Source organism: Thermobia domestica, chromosome 8 (assembly GCF_964235325.1).
Source record: "Thermobia domestica chromosome 8, izTheDome1.hap1.1, whole genome shotgun sequence".
NCBI lineage: Eukaryota > Metazoa > Arthropoda > Insecta > Zygentoma > Lepismatidae > Thermobia > Thermobia domestica.
Window position 1 is genome coordinate 151,206,459 of NC_137461.1, and position 24,476 is coordinate 151,230,934.

Consider the following 24,476-nt stretch of genomic DNA (forward strand, 5'->3'; position numbering starts at 1 on the left):
AGGGACACGTACAGCACAAAAGAGTACAGGCCAACCTTGTTTGTTGACTGACAGAGACCACTGACAGTTGAAGAGGGTCGTAAAGTGTAATAGGTAGACATCTATACAGACCGTCACACAGGAATTCCAATTAGCATCAGGATCCACTCCAAGTACTATGACAGTTAGGCGTGAGGTGAGAAAACTTGGATTTCATGGTCGAGCGGCTGCATGCAGGTAAATGCCAAAAGACGCCTTGCTTGGTATAAGGAGCGTAAACATTGGACGATTGAACAGTGGAAAACCACTGTGTGGAGTGACGAATCACGATACACAATGTGGCGATCCGATGGCAGGGTGTGGGTATGGCGAATGCCCGGTGAACGTCATCTGTCAACGTGTGTAGTGCCAACAGTAAAATTCGGAGGTGCTGGTGTTATGGTGTGGTCGTGTTTTTCTTGGAGGGGGCTTGCACACTTTGTTGTTTGCGTGGCACTCTCACAGCGCAGGCCTACGTTAATGTTTTAAGCACCTTCTTGGTTCCCACTGTTGAAGAGCAATTCAGGGGGTTCCTGCCTGTTCTGCCTAATTCCTGTTCTGCCTAATGATCCTCCAGCACTTTGTAATGCATTTTTGATTTAATCTTATCTCTAGACACAACAGGAATTCCTGTTCTACCTAGCTCCTGTTCTGCCTAATTCACACAAAAAGGGATATTTAGATTTGAGGGAAATTTATTAGTACCTATTTCCCCTTGATTTTCAAATATCATTCAAGAACTCTAGATTGAACATGCGAGTAGAACGAATTGTTTCATGTGACCAAATACGCCTAAGAATCATTTTTAGTATAACAAATGTAGGGAAAGTGTCCGGTATAATGTAAAAAGCAAAACACCACAATTACGTTGAGTAAAATGATGACACAATTTATTAGAGATAAATACCTCCAAATATCTACAAAGGATACTTTACAAGAACAAAGTTTGCTCTAGAATAACAAATTAAAGTATCGGAAAGGAAATACAGTTTTAACTTCTTAAAGTCACATATATCTTTCCCATTTGAGAGAGAACAAAACTTTGAAACTTCGAAACACATACTTAACCCACACACAACCTTCATTGTTATAAATGTAAACTGTAAGCTACAGCGTCTACATAGGAAATCAAATCCAATTGACCCGACTCTAATCTACTTTGAGAGAACTTGATTCTCTGTTGAATACGCTTATATTTTAGTTTCTGTTCTCTTGATTTCTTCCCAGCTTCTAGAAGCATCATTGATCTTTCATTTTCGTTCTGCTCTTGCTGTAAAAGCTGGATAAGGGTAAACATATTCGGATGTTCCTTTGTCAGCCTTTTATTAAACTTCGAATGCGAGCCCTCCACTATATTGGTTGTCCTTCCTTTTCCGTTGTCATAATGGTTCCATAGTTCACTGGAAAACATTTAATTCCAGCCCGAATTTTTTTGTGTGTTGGAAAAACATATGTTCACAGTATTTCCTGTTGCAGTGATGCCACGTCATAGATCCTCTGTTTTGCTTCAGCGCGAGTAAGTAGAGGTACCAAATTATGTGATTGACCTGAAAGAACAGTGTTATGATTACATGGGGAAACTGCATGAATTAATATTAGATTTATGATTATAAATGGTAGTGATTCCAAATGTTATCATTGGGCTGGAAAGGGTTTAAGAGAGCATTAGTATTGAACAACACTAAGCAAACAAATTATAACGTTTACGAATAGATAATTGTCTGAAATATCTGTTGAAGTTTCAACAAAAAGCGCATCAAGTTTCCTGCCAAAATGTATTAAATTCAGCGTGCAGTAAACAGACTGAAGGTTCTAACACAGAGCACAAAATAGCAACAGCCAAAGTGGGAGGAGACAGATGTACAAAAAAAATCTCTTTACACTGAAATGTATCGACATGCGAAGCTCAGATATTGGAATATCCATAATAATTACACTTACACAGCTAACCATTAATTCAGCTATTAATAACATATGAAATGTATTATCTGTCAGGAAAGTAAATGTACACCTATTTTTCGAGTCTGGCATTCCTGCGCTCCATCCGTGGAGAGTATGAGAATTAAATCAATCAAATGTTTACTGAGGGGCAAAAAGAAAAGTTTAATCTGAATAAGACATTGCAGACGAGCACAAGCTGTGAATACGAATAGTGCATAGTGTAAATAAAGGACGACACCGAAAGAGGAAGCCAGAAACAGCTGTTAAACTTAGGAAAAAGAGTAAAAATTGTCGAAGTGGGATTAAAACACAAATACAACAAATACGCCGACAACTAAACATTCACCACGCCGTGATCTTGGTGTAGTGGTTAAGGTGCTGGCTTCCCAATGAAAAGGACGCGAGTTCGAATCCACGTCAAGGACGTTTTTAAAAATTTTGTTAATAATACATACAGCTCATGAGAGATGGTAAAAGAGGTCGTATTTATTCTTTCGTAGCAATTATTATTGGTAATGCTTAGTACTGATAATATTTTTTGTCTTTGCGTATTGCTTTTAGCCTCTTCTTAATTTTGAAAGAGAAGAATATCCGAACAAATACCACCAAAATTCCTCATATTTTGAATGTAAACGTCATTTGCAATTAGTAAAGAATAAAAATTGAACGTTCCGATGTAGCTGCAAAAAGTAAAAAGAAAAACATGGAAGTGGAGTGTTCGAATCCATACTCATGGTTATTAAAAATACAATTTCTACATGCTTTACACCTCCCGACCACGTTTCTACGTTAGCAATTAAGAGGTTTGTGTTTAGGTTAGGCTGGTCAATACGTTTTGCAAAGGGGCCCGGTTTAGCTCTGACGCAGCACAGGCGCGAGCAGGGAGCAAAACACCTTTTCTCTCTCCCTCTGTGTGTCTATTTACCTATCTATCTGTTTATATATATCTGTTTATATATATATATAACGCTATTTGTGAATGCCATAACCACCCTAATTTTCAGTGGATTGAGACGAAACTTGGCACAAACATTAATTGTTGAAATATCTTGATGAGTTCGTTAACCAGAATAATCAGATGAAAATGTTCAAAATGGCGGCCCTTCAAACTCTTAAAAACTTCCAAGGGAACCAAATTTCACCCATAAATAGGTATTCAAAAAGTTTGAATAACTTATACTCTTTTACTGAGATATTTGTGTGCAGGGACTTATTGAAATATTGGACCCGATTAATCGCATAAAGAAGGTTCACGCCCTTTCGCTACGGTCAGGCTTTTTTTTTCAGGAGGGAGATATTTTCGTATCGGAACAAGATGATTGTTAGTGATGATATGAAATTACACATTGAAAGTGAAGTAACTTGTGAGACGTGTTATTTGAAAGAATAATATAATAAATGTGCTTTCCCCTAACACATAGAACTGTAAATCATGTATTTCGAGTTTGGGAGCGTTAATGGCGAGGAGTGTTATTTGATTTGCTTTTTAGTAACACATTGCATTGCAAATAAAGGTAGGCAACATTAGTGGTAAGTAAAATATTATTATTATTATTATTTGCAAATCATAATAATAATAATAATAATAATAATAATAATAATAATAATAATAATAATAATAATAGGTGTTGTTTGTGGCAAGGCAATATCTTCCTCAATTCTTCTTCAAAGGTAATAATTGTAACGCCATATCTCCCTTACAAACAAAATATTAGCAATTTATATCGAGAGAACGGGAAATTGTAGAGTGATGGGAGCAAAGTTGGACAGTATGCATTCATAGTAATCAGAAAAATAAACGATTTCAATGCAAAATGAACGAAGAGTCATTGTCATGGGTAGTCATGGAGCCACGGCAGAGCCCTCTTTAGGCAAAATGTCCATAACTTATATCGAGAGAACAGGAGGTGATAGTGAGATGGGACCAACGTTGGACACTGTGGACTCATAAGGCGCATCGAAAAAAATTAGTGGAGGGGGGCGCCAGCCAGCCTTACTTATTTCCACATAATAATATAAAATTATATTGTCGAAATACACACACGGGCTAGTAATATTTGATATTATTATTATTATCGACAGCGAAAAATACGAAAAGAGTGATAGCTGTAGCGAAAAGAAACAATACTTTCTCTCAAATGAAAAAATCCAAGCCGAGATAGATTTGAACTCGCATGGACGGCGTGAAAAGTCAGTGCTTATGTCCACTTTTTTTAACTGACTCACCGAACGTGTTTCAGTAACTTACTTATTGCTAATTTTACTTGCTTCACTCGTTCAATTTGCTTTTTCTAATAACTTATAACGACAGAGACACTAACACAGAAACATAAGGAACAGTTAAAAATCATAGGTGCTTCCCCGCCGGGAATCGAACCCGGGACACCAGACACCAAAGTCGCACGTGCTAGCCACTAGACCAGAGGGGAGGGCACTGCTCGTTATCTGTGTCGTTAGGGATTAGGACCACTGTATTGCCAGCTATCACTTCTGTGGGTTGTATACTATGATCACATGTTTCTTCTTTGCTGGAAGTGTTAAACCTACAATCTATGTAATACACGAGGTATTTAGACCTACATGCTCTTCATATAATGTAATAAAAGGGTCATGCTGGGAATAAGAAAAGGAATATTCCTTGGACAAAATGAAAACTATTGGCATCATAAATATTTATCTACGAGGCATGCGCAGTAGTATATTTCAGAATAGTTACTGTTTAGTTCAGTAAACGAAGAAAGGGGTGTAAAAAAGCAAATATGTCGCGTCAACGGGATCGACCTGAGTTGACAGAGGCGGAAGCAGATGTGTAGTAATACAACAACTTGGTTAAATTGATAATTGGTTCTTTATTCTGTAGTAGATCGTATCACAACTTTACGGGAGAACAGAGAAAGACTTACTAACGCTGTCATATAGTAAGCTTTAGTAACACGATCATATAGACACAAATGGATGTAACTGTGAGTACTACAACTTGGATTTAACGAAAGCCGTTTAGATATTCAGTGGTTTGCAGGGTTGTATAAGACACAAAAAAGATAAGACTCAATACAATTCTTCATACCTCAGCTTCCAGTAACTAGATACATGCAATTTCTGGTTAGATACTCAAATTGCTGTCGGATTTTAGTACGTGACGTATTGCAGGATACAAAATGCTTTGCATTACTTGTTTCTTTGTAGACAGCTACTAGCTTAGTGTTCTGAAAGGTTGTGTATAAACTAGGGATAGCCAATTCCGGAATTATTACTTTCCGGACTCCCGAAGGTAAAACCGGACAAATTCCGGAATTCGGAAAATTTCCTTTTTGGAATAATTCCGAAATTCGGAAAAATCCGGAATTTAGAAATTTCTGATTTCGTTAACATTCCGGAATTCGGAGCAATCCGGATTTTTTTCGAAATCCGGAGTTTTTCTCAATTCCGGAATTTTCTAAATTCCGGATTCTTCCCGAATTCCGGAATTTTCCTGAATTAGGGAGTTTAACTGAATTAAATAATTTTCCGAAATCCGAAAAGTGAAAGTTCCGCTTCCAAAAAATGAATTTATTTTGGTTAATATGAATCGTGGCGGAAATAAGTCTTTGACCAGGTAATGGCGACTGCTTTGAAAGAAATGGGGTGTATGAGAATTCAATCTGTCATATTTGTAGTTTCGTGTGGAGAAAAAACAAACTTGTGAACCAACGGTTTAAGAAAAACTCAAGTTATTAATGTAAGCTTTTTCCGACTTCATAAAAGAAATACGAAAGACATTTTGAATCGAAGAAATATAACATACAAGTTTGCAAGCGGAGACAAAGAAACCTAACGTAACCAGACTAAAAACGAATCTTTTACCGCGTAGCGATAGCGGTTCAGTGGTCACGGTGCTTGTGCGAATGCACATTGTATTTTTTTTTACTTTAGGATTTTTGATGGCGATTGATCGGCGATAACATACGTTTTATTATATTCAGATATTTGAATACTCGGATGTTTCAATACTTGAACTATCAAATCTTCAGGAATAATAATAGTAATAATAATAAACTAATAATAATTATTATTATCTCGTAGAAGATTAAAAGCTAGGAGCTAATTATCGCTCAGGTCATACCATTACAAGCAGAAACGTGACATTTGGAAAGAATATTTCGGTTTGGTTTAATGTTGCTCACGAGAAGAGGAGTTTCTCATCTCGTTTCTAAAACAAATAAAATAACATGAGAATTAACATTTTACATTCGAGACGGGTCAAGGCTAACTCAAAATTTTCGTCTCTTTGGAGATGAGAATCGAGACGAGACGAAAAGTATGGTAAACCTTTCCCGTCTTGTCTCGATTCTCGAAATAGTGTATGTCCATTCTTTAAGTAACAATTGCTCTGTAGACTGAATCTCATAGGCTATTTCGTTACATTATATTTCAGAGTTCATTGAATTATGCTCTGTGTAGATATTTTGTAGCAAAGGTTTTATATTTACCTCTGCATATCCTAAAAATTAATTTATTATATGCCTTACTGTTGCGTGATATTCAGTTATATTTATTACAGTTATTTTCCTTAAAACATACAGTAGAATACTTTCTACATGAAACTTCAACGGAACGTTGTAGTTTAAAATGTTGGTAGTTGCAGAGGTGTGTCTTGAAGGTACGGAACCCTTTCCCCGAAATCTCTACTTTTAAGTAAGTTTTGCTAAATTTCAACGGCAAGTTTAAAACTTTTATTATTATTATTATTATTATTATTATTATTATTATTATTATTATTATTATTATTATTATTATTATATCAACACCGTGTATAATCTTTAAAAGATATACGGTTTGTATCTGAATAGTAAAAGCCAATTGACTGTCGATCTCGGTCGTCGAGAAGTCTTCAGGAGGGAAGGACATCGGTCACGTTCTGGGATTGAGTTCCGAAGGGGCAAGTATTCGGGCTCGAGCCAAAAATTGTTAAAAGTTATAGGGTTCAGCCAAACATGTTCAAAACAGCTGGGACCGGGTTTAGGCTTCTCAATGGCTCGAGCGGCTCAGCTTACAGCTCATTCACTATCGAACCGAACCGAGAAGTGAGCCGAACCATCAGCTCACCCAACCGAGCCGATTTGAGCCATCGGCTTAGTTCAGCTAGATCGAAACGTGCCGATGGACTAGTTTCAACTTAGCTGGCTTGAACCGGTTCACATGAGCCGAGTAGGGGACCCATCTCAACCGAGAAAGCTCGAGCAATCGGCTCAATTGGGCTGAGTCGATGGCTCGTTCTAACTGAGCCGGCTCGGGTCATCCGCTCATCCCAACCGAGCCCACTCGAGCTGTTCGCTCAGTTGATACGAGCCGAGCCGGTTGATACCATTACCCGAGTTGGTCTTCTGCTTGGGCTCAAGAATTCGACAGTGCAGGTGTCAGCCTTGATTTTAAGAACTACAGTGTATACTTATATTGGTGATTACGACATTTGAGGCTGTCTCCTAAAAAAAACCTCCTGTCTTCTCGTTATCTAGACGAGACGAGATACACTAAAATTGCCCCACGAGATACACTACAATTGCCCCACGAGATGCATTAAAATTACGAGACGAGACGCACGCCTCTCGTGAGCAACACTAAAAGTATTCCACATTACTGCTTACATTTCTCATGGCTTTCGCTTTCCAGTCTAATCAGGCCATTATTTCAAAACGAGTTAAAACGAACTGAACGAGCGAGCGAGCCATTATCAAACTCGACTCAACTCGAAACTTGTCCTCGAAAACAGCTTGACCTTGATCGCTACGCGGTAAACGATTCGTCTTTAGTCTGGTTACGTTAGGTTTCTTTGTCTCCGCTTGCAAACTTGTGTTATGTTTCTTCGATTCAAAATGTCTTTCGTATTTCTTTTATGAAGTCGGAAAAAGTTTACATTAATAACTTGAGTTTTTCTTAAACCGTTGGTTCACAAGTTTGTTTTTTCTCCACACGAAACTACAAATATGACAGATTGAATTCTCATACACCCCATTTCTTTCAAAGCAGTCGCCATTACCTGGTCAAAGACTTATTTCCGCCACGATTCATATTAACCAAAATAAATTCATTTTTTGGAAGCGGAACTTTCACTTTTCGGATTTCGGAAAATTATTTAATTCAGTTAAACTCCCTAATTCAGAAAAATTCCGGAATTCGGGAAGAATCCGGAATTTAGAAAATTCCGGAATTGAGAAAAACTCCGGATTTCGAAAAAAATCCGGATTGCTCCGAATTCCGGAATGTTAACGAAATCAGAAATTTCTAAATTCCGGATTTTTCCGAATTCCGGAATTATTCCAAAAAGGAAATTTTCCGAATTCCGGAATTTGTCCGGTTTTACCTTCGGGAGTCCGGAAAGTAATAATTCCGGAATTGGCTATCCCTAGTTTATACACAACCTTTCAGAACACTAAACTAGTAGCTGTCTACAAAGAAACAAGTAATGCAAAGCATTTTGTATCCTGCAATACGTCACGTACTAAAATCCGACAGCAATTTGAGTATCTAACCAGAAATTGCATGTATCTAGTTACTGGAAGCTGAGGTATGAAGAATTGTATTGAGTCTTATCTTTTTTGTGTCTTATACAACCCTGCAAACCACTGAATATCTAAACGGCTTTCGTTAAATCCAAGTTGTAGTACTCACAGTTACATCCATTTGTGTCTATATGATCGTGTTACTAAAGCTTACTATATGACAGCGTTAGTAAGTCTTTCTCTGCTCTCCCGTAAAGTTGTGATACGATCTACTACAGAATAAAGAACCAATTATCAATTTAACCAAGTTGTTGTATTACTACACATCTGCTTCCGCCTCTGTCAACTCAGGTCGATCCCGTTGACGCGACATATTTGCTTTTTTACACCCCTTTCTTCGTTTACTGAACTAAACAGTAACTATTCTGAAATATACTACTGCGCATGCCTCGTAGATAAATATTTATGATGCCAATAGTTTTCGTTTTGTCCAAGGAATATTCCTTTTCTTATTCCCAGCATGACCCTTTTATTACATTATATGAAGAGCATGTAGGTCTAAATACCTCGTGTATTACATAGATTGTAGGTTTAACACTTCCAGCAAAGAAGAAACATGTGATCATAGTATACAACCCACAGAAGTGATAGCTGGCAATACAGTGGTCCTAATCCCTAACGACACAGATAACGAGCAGTGCCCTCCCCTCTGGTCTAGTGGCTAGCACGTGCGACTTTGGTGTCTGGTGTCCCGGGTTCGATTCCCGGCGGGGAAGCACCTATGATTTTTAACTGTTCCTTATGTTTCTGTGTTAGTGTCTCTGTCGTTATAAGTTATTAGAAAAAGCAAATTGAACGAGTGAAGCAAGTAAAATTAGCAATAAGTAAGTTACTGAAACACGTTCGGTGAGTCAGTTAAAAAAAGTGGACATAAGCACTGACTTTTCACGCCATCCATGCGAGTTCGAATCTATCTCGGCTTGGATTTTTTTTTTCATTTGAGAGAAAGTATTGTTTCTTTTCGCTACAGCTAATCACTCTTTTCGTATTTCTCGCTGTCGTTCACAGTTAAAGTAACTGACTATTCTTATTCTTTCTACGAATGATGGATCTTCTCTTTGGCTTCATGTCAAACATGCACACGTAATGAAAAGACGCTGTCGATAATAATAATAATAATAATAATAATAATAATAATAATAATAATAATATCAAATATTATTAGCTAACTCGTGTGTGTATTTCGACAATATAATTTTATATTATTATGTGGAAATAAGTAAGGCTGGCTGGCGCCCCCCCTCCACTAATTTTTTTCGATGCGCCTTATGGGTCCACAGTGTCCAACGTTGGTCCCATCTCACTATCACCTGCTGTTCTCTCGATATAAGTTATCGACATTTTGCCTAAAGAGGGCTCTGCCGTGGCTCCATGACTACCCATGACAATGACTCTTCGTTCATTTTGCATTGAAATCGTTTATTTTTCTGATTACTATGAGTGCATACTGTCCAACTTTGCTCCCATCACTCTACAATTTCCCGTTCTCTCGAAATAAATTGCTGATATTTTGTTTGTAAGGGAGATATGGCGTTACAATTATTACGTTTGAAGAAGAATTGAGGAAGATATTGCCTTGCCACAAACAACACCTATTATTATTATTATTATTATTATTATTATTATTATTATTATTATTATTATTATATTATGATTTGCAAATAATAATAATAATAATAATAATTATTATAATTTACTTACCACTAATGTTGCCTACCTTTATTTGCAATGTAATGTGTTACTAAAAAGCAAATCAAATAACACTCCTCGCCATTCACGCTCCCGAACTCGAAATACATGATTTCCAGTTCTATGTGTTAGGGGAAAGCACATTTATTATATTATTCTTTCAAATAACACGTTTCACAAGTTACTTCACTTTCAATGTGTAATTTCATATCATCACTAACAATCATCTTGTTCCGATACGAAAATAACTCCCTCCTGAAAAAAAGCCTGACCGTAGCGAAAGGGCGTGAACCTTCTTTATGCGATTAATCGGGTCCAATATTTCAATAAGTCCCTGCACACAAATATCTCAGTAAAAGAGTATAAGTTATTCAAACTTTTTGAATACCTATTTATGGGTGAAATTTGGTTCCCTTGGAAGTTTTTAAGAGTTTGAAGGGCCGCCATTTTGAACATTTTCATCTGATTATTCTGGTTAACGAACTCATCAAGATATTTCAACAATTAATGTTTGTGCCAAGTTTCGTCTCAATCCACTGAAAATTAGGGTGGTTATGGCATTCACAAATAGCGTTATATATATATATATATATATATATATATATATATATATATATATAAACAGATATATATAAACAGATAGATAGATAAATAGACACACAGAGGGAGAGAGAAAAGGTGTTTTGCTCCCTGCTCGCGCCTGTGCTGCGTCAGAGCTAAACCGGGCCCCTTTGCAAAACGTATTGACCAGCCTAACCTAAACACAAACCTCTTAATTGCTAACGTAGAAACGTGGTCGGGAGGTGTAAAGCATGTAGAAATTGTATTTTTAATAACCATGAGTATGGATTCGAACACTCCACTTCCATGTTTTTCTTTTTACTTTTTGCAGCTACATCGGAACGTTCAATTTTTATTCTTTACTAATTGCAAATGACGTTTACATTCAAAATATGAGGAATTTTGGTAGCATTTGTTCGGATATTCTTCTCTTTCAAAATTAAGAAGAGACTAAAAGCAATACGCAAAGACAAAAAGTATTATCAGTACTAAACATTACCAATAATAATTGCTACGAAAGAATAAATACGACCTCTTTTACCATCTCTCATGAGCTGTATGTATTATTAACAAAATTTTTAAAAACGTCCTTGACGTGGATTCGAACTCGCGTCCTTTTCATTGGGAAGCCAGCACCTTAACCACTACACCAAGATCACGGCGTGGTGAATGTTTAGTTGTCGGCGTATTTGTTGTATTTGTGTTTTATGTTCCCACTTCGACAATTTTTACTCTTTTTTCTAAGTTTAACAGCTGTTTCTGGCTTCCTCTTTCGATGTCGTCCTTTATTTACACTATGCACTATTCGTATTCACAGCTTGTGCTCCTCTACAATGTCTTATTCAGATTAAACTTTTCTTTTTGCCCCTCAGTAAACATTTGATTGATTTAATTCTTATACTCACCACGGATGGAGCGCAGGAATGCCAGACTCGATAAATAGGTGTACATTTACTTTCCTGACAGATAATACGTAAATTACATATGAATTACTGTAATTAATTTGGGGGCTTTTGACAACGGTGTCAGTGTCACTTTATTCAGTGACAATCAGAGCCATTTTCGAAAACTATATGTTTGAGGAAACACTGGAATTGATCAACATAAGCAAATAGTTCTGTCTGTCTTTTTTTATTGCAATTTTGGACCAATATACTAAACCCAAATCGGTAATGAGGAAAAATTACGGCAATTGGAAATTACATATATTTTATATAATTCGTAAGAAAAGTAAACCTAACTATACAGTACTTACGGTGTGAACTTGGCGTCTGCACCGTCCATCCACGTTTCAACCAAATAATCGTGAAAATCGTCTCGATTTGGCACTTCTGGTGCATCTTCTTGTATATGTAAGTACATATCACCAATTTTATCAATAGGTACAAGTGGTAAAGCACTTGTTCGTCGTATCCACCTTCTAACTTGCATATCTTGACTGTATAATGAATATAAACCCAGTGATTGGACTTTTCTCCACATGCACTAGTATAGTGGAAGAAACAACCACGAACAGTAGCATTAGGAAAAGATCTAAATAGAGCATTGATAGCAGCCCTTTCAAAGTCCACAACAACTTTGGCAGGATGCAAGGTGAAACCATTATCAACAGCTTTCTCCTTAATTAAGCACAGCATTCTGTAATAACCGTCCTCTTTTTTGCTTGGCAGTAGACAAAATAGAAATGGAAAGACCTGCCCCAAATATTTCCCGTGTAAGATATCAAGTTGATGAAATAGACGTGGAGCAGCTTTAAATGTATATACCATCCATAAATAATGTGTCCCCGCTTACAAGCTTCTGTAAATTTTCAACCATATCAAAGACCTGCATGAAAAGAAAATGTATTTCAAAAGCCAGACTCTAGTTAGACAATTGCATGTATAAAATTAGTAAGTCACTTATATTGTAATCATCAATGCAACCATAAGCTTCCATGTAGACAAGACGGGGCTACTAAAGCCTCTCTCTAGCTCTTCAGCATTGGATGCAGGTTACCTATTATATGCAACTCAAAGCTCAGAATTTCACTTAACTTACCCATTACCAGGATTAGCAAGATAATATACTCGTTATGTTTTTTAAAGTAAATTATGCATAATTTAGGCCTGCTAGTAATTTACGTCATGTAGAAAACCAGCTTTATGAAAGAAAAGTGTTTTTTTGTTTGTTTTTTTACGTCTGAGTAGAAAGTTGTGAAAAGCTGGTTTTCTACATGACATAAATTACTAGTAAATTATGCATAATTTACTTAAAAAAACATAACGAGTATATTATCTTGCTAATCCTGGTAATGGGTAAGTTAAGTGAAATTCTGAGCTTTGAGTTGCATATAATAGGTAACCTGCATCCAATGCTGAAGAGCTAGAGAGAGGCTTTAGTAGCCCCGTCTTGTCTACATGGAAGCTTATGGTTGCATTGATGATTACAATATAAGTGACTTACTAATTTTACACATGCAATTGTCTAACTAGAGTCTGGCTTTTGAAATACATTTTCTTTTCATGCAGGTCTTTGATATGGTTGAAAATTTACAGAAGCTTGTAAGCGGGGATACATTATTTATGGATGGTACATTTAAAGCTGCTCCACGTCTATTTCATCAACTTTATATCTTACACGGGAAATATTTGGGGCAGGTCTTTCCATTTCTATTTTGTCTACTGCCAAGCAAAAAAGAGGACGGTTATTACAGAATGCTGTGCTTAATTGTGGAGAAGGCTGTTGATAATGGTTTCACCTTGCATCCTGCCAAAGTTGTTGTGGACTTTGAAAGGGCTGCTATCAATGCTCTATTTAGATCTTTTCCTAATGCTACTGTTCGTGTTTATTTCTTCCACTATACTTAGTACATCTGGAGAAAAGTCCAGTCACTGGGTTTTTCTTCATTGTACAGTCAAGATATGCAAGTTAGAAGGTGGATACGGCGAACTAGTGCTTTACCACTTGTACCCATTGATAAATTGGTGATATTTACTTACATATACAAGAAGATGCACCAGAAGTGCCGAATCAAGACGATTTTCACGATTATTTGGTTGAAACGTGGATGGGCGGTGCAAACGCCAAGTTCACACCTTAAGTACTGTATAGTTAGGTTTACTTTTTCTTACGAATTATATAAAACATATGTAATTTCCTATTGCCGTAATTTTTCCTCATTACCGATTTGGGTTTAGTAAGTGGTCCAATATTGCAATAAAAAAGACAGACAGAACTATTTGCTTATGTTGATCAATTCCAGTGTTTCCTCAAACATATAGTTTTCGAAAATGGCTCTGATTGTCACTGAATAAAGTGACACTGACACCATTGTCAAAAGCCCCCAAATTAATTACAGTAATTCATATGTAATTTACGTACATTTCATATGTTATTAATGGCTGAATTAATGGTTAGCTGTGTAAGTGTAATAATTATGGATATTCAAATATCTGAGCTCCGCACGTCGATACATTCCAGTGTGAAGAGTTTTTTTTTTTTTTTTTTTTTTGTACTTCTGTCTCCTCCCACTTTGGCTGTTGCTATTTTGTGCTCTGTGTTAGAACCTTCAGTCTGTTTACTGCACGCTGAATTTAATACATTTTGGCAGGAAACTTGATGCGCTTTTTGTTGAAACTTCAACAGATATTTCAGACAATTATCTATTCGTAAACGTTATAATTTGTTTGCTTAGTGTTGTTCAATACTAATGCTCTCTTAAACCCTTTCCAGCCCAATGATAACATTTGGAATCACTACCATTTATAATCATAAATCTAATATTAATTCATGCAGTTTCCCCATGTAATCATAACACTGTTCTTTCAGGTCAATCACATAATTTGGTACCTCTACTTACTCGCGCTGAAGCAAAACAGAGGATCTATGACGTGGCATCACTGCAACAGGAAATACTGTGAACATATGTTTTTCCAACACACAAAAAAATTCGGGCTGGAATTAAATGTTTTCCAGTGAACTATGGAACCATTATGACAACGGAAAAGAAAGGACAACCAATATAGTGGAGGGCTGGCATTCGAAGTTTAATAAAAGGCTGACAAAGGAACATCCGAATATGTTTACCCTTATCCAGCTTTTACAGCAAGAGCAGAACGAAAATGAAAGATCAATGGTGCTTCTAGAAGTTGGGAAGAAACCAAGAGAACAGAAACTAAAATATAAGCGTATTCAACAGAGAATCAAGTTCTCTCAAAGTAGATTAGCGTCGGGTCAATTGGATTTGATTTCCTATGTAGACGCTGTAGCTTACAGTTTACATTTATAACAATGAAGGTTGTGTGTGGGTTAAGTATGTGTTTCGAAGTTTCAAAGTTTTGTTCTCTCTCAAATGGGAAAGATATATGTGACTTTAAGAAGTTAAAACTGTATTTCCTTTCCGATACTTTAATTTGTTATTCTAGAGCAAACTTTGTTCTTGTAAAGTATCCTTTGTAGATATTTGGAGGTATTTATCTCTAATAAATTGTGTCATCATTTTACTCAACGTAATTGTGGTGTTTTGCTTTTTACATTATACCGGACACTTTCCCTACATTTGTTATACTAAAAATGATTCTTAGGCGTATTTGGTCACATGAAACAATTCGTTCTACTCGCATGTTCAATCTAGAGTTCTTGAATGATATTTGAAAATCAAGGGGAAATAGGTACTAATAAATTTCCCTCAAATCTAAATATCCCTTTTTGTGTGAATTAGGCAGAACAGGAGCTAGGCAGAACAGGAATTCCTGTTGTGTCTAGAGATAAGATTAAATCAAAAATGCATTACAAAGTGCTGGAGGGTCATTAGGCAGAACAGGTATTAGGCACAACAGGAAGACACCATTCAGGGATGGAGATTGCATCTTTTAACACTATCGAGCACCTGTTCATACTGCACAGCCTGACTTCGTGCCAGGCCTCACCGACGTACATCGATACCTCTCTTCAGTTCAGCACTCCGTGATGAATGGGTTGCCATTCCCCAAGAAACCTTTCAGCACCTGATTGAAAGTATGCCTGCGAGAGCGGAAGCTGTCATCAAGGCTAAGGGTGGGCAAACACCATATTGAATTCCAGCAGTACCAATGGAGGGCGCCACGAACTTGTAAGTCATTTTCAGCCTGGTGTACGGATACTTTTGATCACATAGTATATATATATATATAATAGACAACCAACAACCATTATCAATTCATTGCTCCATGAAGGTATCTCCAACTCTTGCCCACAATCATCTGTCTGGGTAATTTTATTCCACGTGACTCCACAGTGGTTCTTGATTTTGTCACATCTTGTATGAGGACGTCTCGAAGGTAGTTTCTTGTCTCTTGGTATCCAGTGAGGAATTACTTATGTTCATCTATCATCATTTCTTCTTGCAATATACCCAGCTCATTGTCACTTCACTGCTTTGATTTTCATGATATCTGTCAGTTCTATTATCTTTTTGATCCATTTATTTCTTTACATATCTTTGCGAGTGATTCCTAACACACACACACACACACACACACACACACATATATATATATATATATATATATATATATATATATATATATATATATATATATCCATGCTTCGTTGTATAGCCTGCAGATAATAATGTCTGATTTTGTAAGTGTTCACATCTATGTCCATATGTCAAAACAGGCGGAATAAACTCATTGAAAATTTTACGTTTTAGACATATTGGCATTTGGCTCTTTAATGTGAAACTTTTTCTGCCGAATACACTCCAGCCTAACTTAATACGTTGGTTAATGTCTTGTTATTCATGAATATCTTCTATCCGACTTCGAATTCTGTATTTTCAACTTGTATCCATTGACTTTCTTGAGGAATTGTTTAACACCACCTTTTCCACATTCATTTTCATTCCTTGTACTTGATACTAAGCTCTTTCATCAAGTCTTGCAGATCTGTGTTTCTGTTTATGAAATGAACTATATCATTAATGATACAAGGATGAGTCATGTATTCGCCACTTACATGTATTCTTTTATTCTTATAGTTGATATATTGAAACACATATTAAAGCACGTTTGTAATAAGCTTGGAAGAAATGGTTAAATACTTTGTAAATTGCAGGAAATAAATTAAAAAGTGTACAATTGCTTTTTTTTTTTTTTTTTTTTGCAGCAGTATGATCTTTGCACTTCTCCACTTCTCAGGAATTCGACCGTTTTGTAGACATTAACAGTAAAACTGCACTAGGACTTCTTCCGCTTCTGCTTCTTATAATATCTCTTCTCCTGGTGCCTTCGCTCGTTTCATGCTTCGTACAGCGATGCGACTTCAACTTGCATTACGGGGGATATCTCTGTTTCCATTTCATCTTCTCTTCCTTTCACTTCCGGTTCATCAATTGAATATAATTTGCTGTAGAATAATTGTAATTTTTTCAATATTTTTTCGCAGTTTTTAGCGGTTGTTTTCTTTTTTCAAGAGACATAATCTGCTTTAGTCCGTTGCTGAGGCTATTTTGCCTTCTAGAGACCCATGTTCTTTTCAATCATTTTTCTCACGAGATGGCTCTTGTATTTCTTGTAACACATTTCCGAATTGTCTTCCAAAGTTCCACATATTTCATTTTCGTTGTCACATTGTCACTACTAATCTTCATTTCTCTCGTTTCCTTCATCAGACAGAATATTTCTTCGAACATTCACTTCTCACTCTTTTTCGTCGTAATGCTTCCTATCTTCGTAGTTGTATCCATCAGAATTTTTGAAATCTCTGTGTTAGCTTCTGAAATGTACACATCCTCCTCGAAAGTGGGAAAACATTTTTTTAGTTACAAGTGAAATACGTTACTTTGCTTTCGGAGAATTTTCCATTCTGCACGTTCCTGTCGTTCTACAGGCATATTTCTTTCCATTCGACAGTCATTTCTGTGTTAAACCTGTTCGGAACATTACAGTCTTCAATCACACCATATTCTGTTTGAAATGAACGGATGTTAATTTTACTTGTCATTCCACTAGAATGTCTTCCATTTTCTGTGCAGATTTTTCTTGAAGAATACATTTATAGTACACATCTGCTCGGCTTCTGTGAATTCTACTAAGAAGTTTCCTCGTTCACACCATATTCCAAATTCCTACTTATTTTTCATTTGGTTCTTTTTTGATCTATTCTGGCCGATAATTCTTACGTAATTATTTCCTCTGTTATTTAACTCTGCAATTTCTTCATAGAATTCTTTCACTTCCTCTTCTGAATCATATTATAGAAAATGTAAAGTCAGAATTAATTTTAGAAGCACCCGTACATTTCATCTATTTCAGAAAAAATATCTTTTACCTCATAACCATAGCAGAACTAAAGTCAATTCCTGGCGCAAAACCTCTTGAGGACTTTGGTTGAGTCGGCTTCTGGCATTCATGCCTTTGGAATAATGTGTGGTTAGCACCCCTACTCTCCTCGCGCTAACACTGGCTTCCTAGACCGCAATTCGGTATTTCTTTCGTTCAAGTAAGTTCCCAATTGTCCTCACGATGAGTAAAATTTTAGATTGCTCCCTAGTTTTTATTTGTCGTTTTCTGATTGATTGCTGTTGTTTCCATCTATTGTTTACACTTCTATAAAATGTAGCCGTATTCGCGTTTTTACATACAAGAACTTCTATTTTGTTAAAATTGATTCCGACGTTGATGGGACGTATTTAAAATAATAATAATGAAAGATATTTATGCGCTTCATGGAGATATCTCGTACTATAAATAACATTTAGTTTATTACTCTCAGTGATAAAATGAACGATTTTCTTCTCTTTTTCTTCAAAATTTAGATTGATTTTTGTTCCGACGTGGATACGGAGAAGTTTTAACAGTAGAGTTATGGATTAACAATTTAGGTTTATCTCAAAGAACACGTTGTTCAGTATCAAAGTAAACATTTTCAAGTATTAAAAGGTTCGTGTCTTAGGTTTAATGTAGAAGGAGATGGATGATTCAATCAACTTTTAGAATCTGTAGCTCTTCGACTTACGATTTTTAATAAAAATATCTTCTTTCACATACAAAGGGGTACAAGAGGAGCATACTATCCGAATGGTACATTCGGCGTTTATGATCTTTACGATTTTTGTTCTATGGCAATCAATATGAAACTTGGAAGTGATTGATTTCTGCTACTTTCGTTCCGTAGAGAGGTTAAATTGGAGGTAGAATACATTGTGGAGACGCTAAACTAGTTGCTGAGAACCGCTTCTCGCTATCTAGGACGTCTATTATATTTTTTACTCTATGGCAATCAAGGCTAAAATTGGAAGTGGTTTCGGATTCCATAGAGAGATTAGAATGGAAATGAAATATTTTTTTTGGGACGCTTAATTGATCATTGAAAACCGCTTCTCGCTATCTATTACAGTTTTTGTCCTATAGCGATTGATGCTAAAACCGAAATTGGCACTTATTATTCCACTTATGGTTTGAATAAAAGGTTAAGAGAGCAGATGGTAGCTATTTTTTAGAATGCTGAGTCGCTGTTATCGTTTTTATGTAGATCAATATTGAAATCGGAAGTTGTAATGGATTTCTACCACTTCAGGTTTGAGGGTGAGATATGATATATTCTTGGGACGTTTAGACGATTGCAGAAAACTTTATCCATTACTAGTTTTCCTCTTTAGATATCAAAATCGCATCGTTACAATTTTTAATTTCTACCACTTTCGGCTTAAAAAGCGGCTCCAAAAACGTAGTCAAATGGTAACTTTTAATCCTCTACATTCTGACCAAATTTAGTGATGATTGATTTAGTAGTTCTTGAAATATCTTGTCTACCGGATGAACAGGTAAATATAAAGGGTATTTTTTTTTAAGGGGTGGAGAGCTCTAAGTTGGCAACACTATTTTCTGTGATAGCTGATAATACAGTTCCCCGTTGTTTTGAGGCTAGTTTGGTTTGGCAATTCATCATGAATAGACTCACGCTGGAGCAACATTTGCAATTTGTGCAAATTGACTTTGAAAACCATTGTTCAATTCGACAAACTCATCGGGCATTACGTGCATTTTACGGTGCTCATAATCGTCCATCAGAGCGATTAATTCGAGAAAGTATGGATCGTTTTTGCAATATGTTTACTCTAAAATGATAATACGCATTCCGTAAGACGTCATACAGTGCGGACACAAGTGATTGATGGTGTGCAGCGTAGTGTTGATGGTGATTCAAATGTGTCAATTCGTCGTTCTGCTCATCAATTAAACTTGTGTCCAGCCACTTTATAGAAAACTTTGCGTAAAGATCTTGGTTTACGTGCTTATAAGATTCAGCTGGTACAGAAATTGAAGCCACACGATCATCGTTCGCGTCGTACATTTGGTGAATGAGCTGAAGGAAACATTGCTATTGATCCACAATTTCATTTGAAAATTTTGTTCAGTGATAAAGCACACTTTTCGTTAAATGGTTATATCAATAAACAGAATTGTCCCATTTAGAGTGATAGTAATCCACAAGCCATTGTCGAAACACCATTACATCCAGAAAAGGTAACCGTTTGGTGAGCTTTATGGGCCGGTGGAATCATTGATCCATATGTCTTCAAAAATGATGCTGGTCAGAACGTTACAGTCTACGGTGAGTGATACAGAGACATAATAAAAACTTTTTCGTGTCTCAATTGAAAGACATTAATGATAAAGATATGTGGCTTCATCAGGATGGCGCCACTGAAAGAAACACTTGACAAATGATTAATTTCACGAAATGGACCTGTTAACTGGCCACCTCGTTCATGAAAATTGACGCCATTAGATTATTCTCTGTAGGAATATGTAAAGATGTATGTCTATGCCGAGATATCAGAAACAATGGAGCACTTGGAAGCCAACATTCGACGCGTTACTGCCGAAATACAGCTGATGATTTACTGCGAAAAGTGTGTGAAAATTGGACCTCCAGATTACGCCATGTACACTCATGTCCAAAATGATTGTCGCATATCCATAACTGCCTTCTTGTAAGAATATAATTTGATAATGATTTTGCAGGGTATTTTTACTACTAATACTATGTGTATAATCGGGAAATGTATATTTGTGGTAAATGTCATAGGAAAAGAATTATTAACACGAAAATTAGAATGAGTAAAACAAAATGTTGCTAAATGAACAAGAAAGTTTTATTTTCGTTTTATTGTTCTTATTTACTGCTCTTTTGACATGAAATTTGTCACATACATGTATTTGCCGATTATACAATACTAACATTATAAGAAATACCGGGCGAATTCGTTATCAAATTATATTCCTACAACAACATATTTATAGACATGCAACAATAATTTTCCACATGAGTGTACCAGCTAGCCGCCGTGGCTACACGCCTGAAATCATATTTAAACATTACTGCTATATAAATGGCTGTCAAATAAAGCCAATTTCATGGATATTAAAAAAAATTGTTGTGTTTTATTTCAACATAAAGTTCTCCACCCCCTAAAAAAACACCCTTTATAAAGCAGCTTTGGTAAACCAAACTCCTTAAAAAATAAAGTGTGAAGTAGCAGATTGTATCTCTTGTATGTCATTTCGTAAAGATAACACATATACCTTAACAGTGACGCACATGCTACTTATAATTTTAGCGAAAAATTACTTGAAACTTGTTTGGGAAAAGTACCAATTGTGTATGCAGGTATAATGTAATAGTACGTAAATAAAATAATGTTAGGGAGGAACTATTTTTAGACGAGGAGCACAAGCTCGGGTCCGTCAACATTCAGGAAACTTCGGAAATAATTCTTCTAAATTAAATTTAGGAACGAATCAGTTACCGTTAGGCAGGTCACATATTTCTTCAGCACAGGTATTGGTATTTTGAGCAAATGTTCCCATCGGAAATTACTCTGATCCTGTATGAAAATAAGTCCTCTTCGAAAGTCATCCAAATAATAGAGTAAGTCAAATAGGATAGCAATTCGCTGGCAGTCTTCGTCAAAGTTATAATATTTTACATCTGGGAAAAACTGCATTACAGCTACACGATATCCATCTGGAGTTAGACGGGGTACCAGCGCAATTATTCTGAAATAAAAAGATGTAATGAAATTAATTCTAGAATTTAAATTGCACTATGTACATACAAAGAAATCGTATGTGAAAACGAAAAGGTTAGTGAAAAGATCGTGGAGCATGGAAGCTTCTCAGTTGCAGCAAATGACCTGCCAATAATGGCAGAATTCCTATCATGATAGTGATAATGTTCAAGTGTGAGCAAAATAAATGTTGCGTCTCTTTAATCTGACGTTTTGTTTGAAAATATCACCTTTTCCTTTATGTTCGAAATTTTGGAAGGTTTCCCCGATAGGAAAGGTTAATGACAAACATGTATTCAATGTTTGTGTTCAATATTATTTTAAATTAAATAAACTAGAAGCAAAAAACTTTAATTTGGCCCAAATTACGAAAATTACCAACTATATTGAAAAGAGTATTTTTCTAGGCCGAGAGGGTAATCTGTATATCAACGTAGAACTGAGACCTCTACGTCCCCAACAGTGAGAACAATGTGAATTCATACCCACAAACAAAACATTTAACCAAATATTTCTAACATTTCTTATATCCATGCAGATATGAGAAATACAAATATAGCATGTAGAATCCATATAAATAAAGAAAACAGTGAAAATTATCTATCAAAAGGGACGAAATGGAACACAATCATAATGAAATACATGTCTTGTAGTAGAACAGACGAATAATGTGTAGAAAATCACTAGCGCAGTAGCCTAGCGCGCGAATGTAAATTCAGTTAACAAATGTGAGTGAAGGCGATTCGAGATACGTCTGCTGAACTTTTTTTTTTACTACTGTAACTGTTTTTTTTTTGTATGTAAGAAAAATTAAACTATTAGATATGGTTAAAACTCAACACATTGTAAAAGTAAGAAAAATGCCATTCTTGCACTTGTATTGCTATTCTTCATTTTTAAGGTTTTATAATTATTTTCTGTATGCTCATTGGTGCATAAAGAATGCTTACCAGTAAACTATATTTCTTAAAAGCAAAAAATAGGGTATTTATAATCAATTTTCACGTTACGTATCGTCTCGAAACTTATATGATTGACTTGTGTCGTGGCATCACTACTTAATTAAATGTATTATAGAATATTGCCCTCTATGTACTTATTTCATAACAGACTTCCCTATTAAATGTTTATTTTCTTTTCTGAAAGTATTTATTGAAATGAAAGTTCTATAATGCATTTAATTAAGTAGTGATACTTTGAGACGAGACATTCATAATTTTCGAGACGAGTCTATATGTTAAATTGCCTCGTCTCGCAACAACATTAGTGATGCTAAGTGACAATATATTTCTCGTGTATTATTTCGATAACATGTGGAAACTTCGAGACGAGACAGACATACCGAGAATTTTCGAGAGGAGATGGCGTTTCGAAGAGACCAGACGAGACAGCCTACAATCTTGTCTCATCTTGTCTGTTGGAAGCACTATTAAATTAGGAAATTTTGCCTTAAGAAAACTTCAAGTATCAGTAACCATCGAAAACATTTAATTAAATGAACAAGTATAGCGAATTCGTGATACGTACTGCATTTCGAATACTTCGAATGTAGTTATTTACTAACAATTACATTAATATTGCTTTAAGGTGAAAACGGGAGTATTTTAAACGAAGTTAAAAAGTTCGTTACTGAATTCTCTATGTCTGTGTGGGTGGGTGTTTCTGTTATTTGCAAGTTTTTCAATTTTGAGCTCTCCATTCGATAGAGCATCAAAGACTATCTCAAAAAAGTGATGTAAATTTTCGCCTCACTCTTAATATCCCCGAGATATTGGTCAAAAATTTCCGATTTTGAAAGATTTAAGATTGAAACTTGTTGGGCAAAAAGTACCAATTGTGTATGCAGGTATAACGCAATGACACGAAACTACGCTAATGTATGGGTACATGCGTAGAACTACTTCCCGGATGAGGAGCGCATATCTCGAGAACCGTAAATCATAGAGAGATGACATTGATATTGATCAGTACCTAAGAGAATAGTGAACATTTTGGTACCAAGGTAGTAACCGGCAGCCACTGGTCAACTGGTCACCTTTTCCAAGATATTGGCCAAAAAAAAAAAAAAAGACAGTTTCGGGAGATATAAGGAGCCATATCTCGGGAACCGTAAGCGATAGAGAGATTATATTGGTGTTCATCAATGCCTAAGAGGATGGTGAACATTTAGGTACCAAATAATAACTGGTAGTCACTAGTTATATCTGCATTTTCAGTATATGTTGATAAAAGGTGACAGCTCCATATACAAAATTCAATAGATCCCGTAAAACGCAGGTTCTAAAAATGTAATTATATTATCTATTGAATTTAATCAAATAAATTTAATATACAATTTCATAGAAATTTGGAAAAAAAATCTTTGTAAGTTCCTTCTGGTAATGCTCTTCGAGTATTTTCAACTAGTTTCCTTTGAATTCTATGAGCGCCAGCAGCGAAAGATATGAAACTAAGTACATATATAGTTTATATGAAGAAATTAACAAATATGTTTCTAATCAATAAATCAATGTTCTTAAGAGGGTAAAGAAAATAAATTGTTTAAAAAATTACCAACAGTGTGCTTCAGTCAAATGTATTACTGATGTTCACATTTGACAACACTAGTGATGCCACTAATATTTGTTCTTCAATGGTATTGTTAATTATTTTTCCTAATTTAATTAGAATTCTTCTTGGGTGAGATGGTT

The 24,476-nt window shown here is 35.8% G+C and overlaps 1 protein-coding gene across 1 annotated transcript in view; it reads right to left on the reverse strand.

Annotated features, from left to right (window-relative positions):
• Positions 1–24,476, reverse strand: part of LOC145691863 (retinol-binding protein pinta-like) — a 54,216-nt gene that overhangs the window by 16,537 nt on the left and 13,203 nt on the right. The window contains exon 3 of the mRNA XM_081767174.1: positions 21,526–21,775. Within this exon, the coding sequence (XP_081623300.1) occupies positions 21,526–21,775 (250 nt within the window). The remainder of the gene's footprint in view (positions 1–21,525; positions 21,776–24,476) is intronic.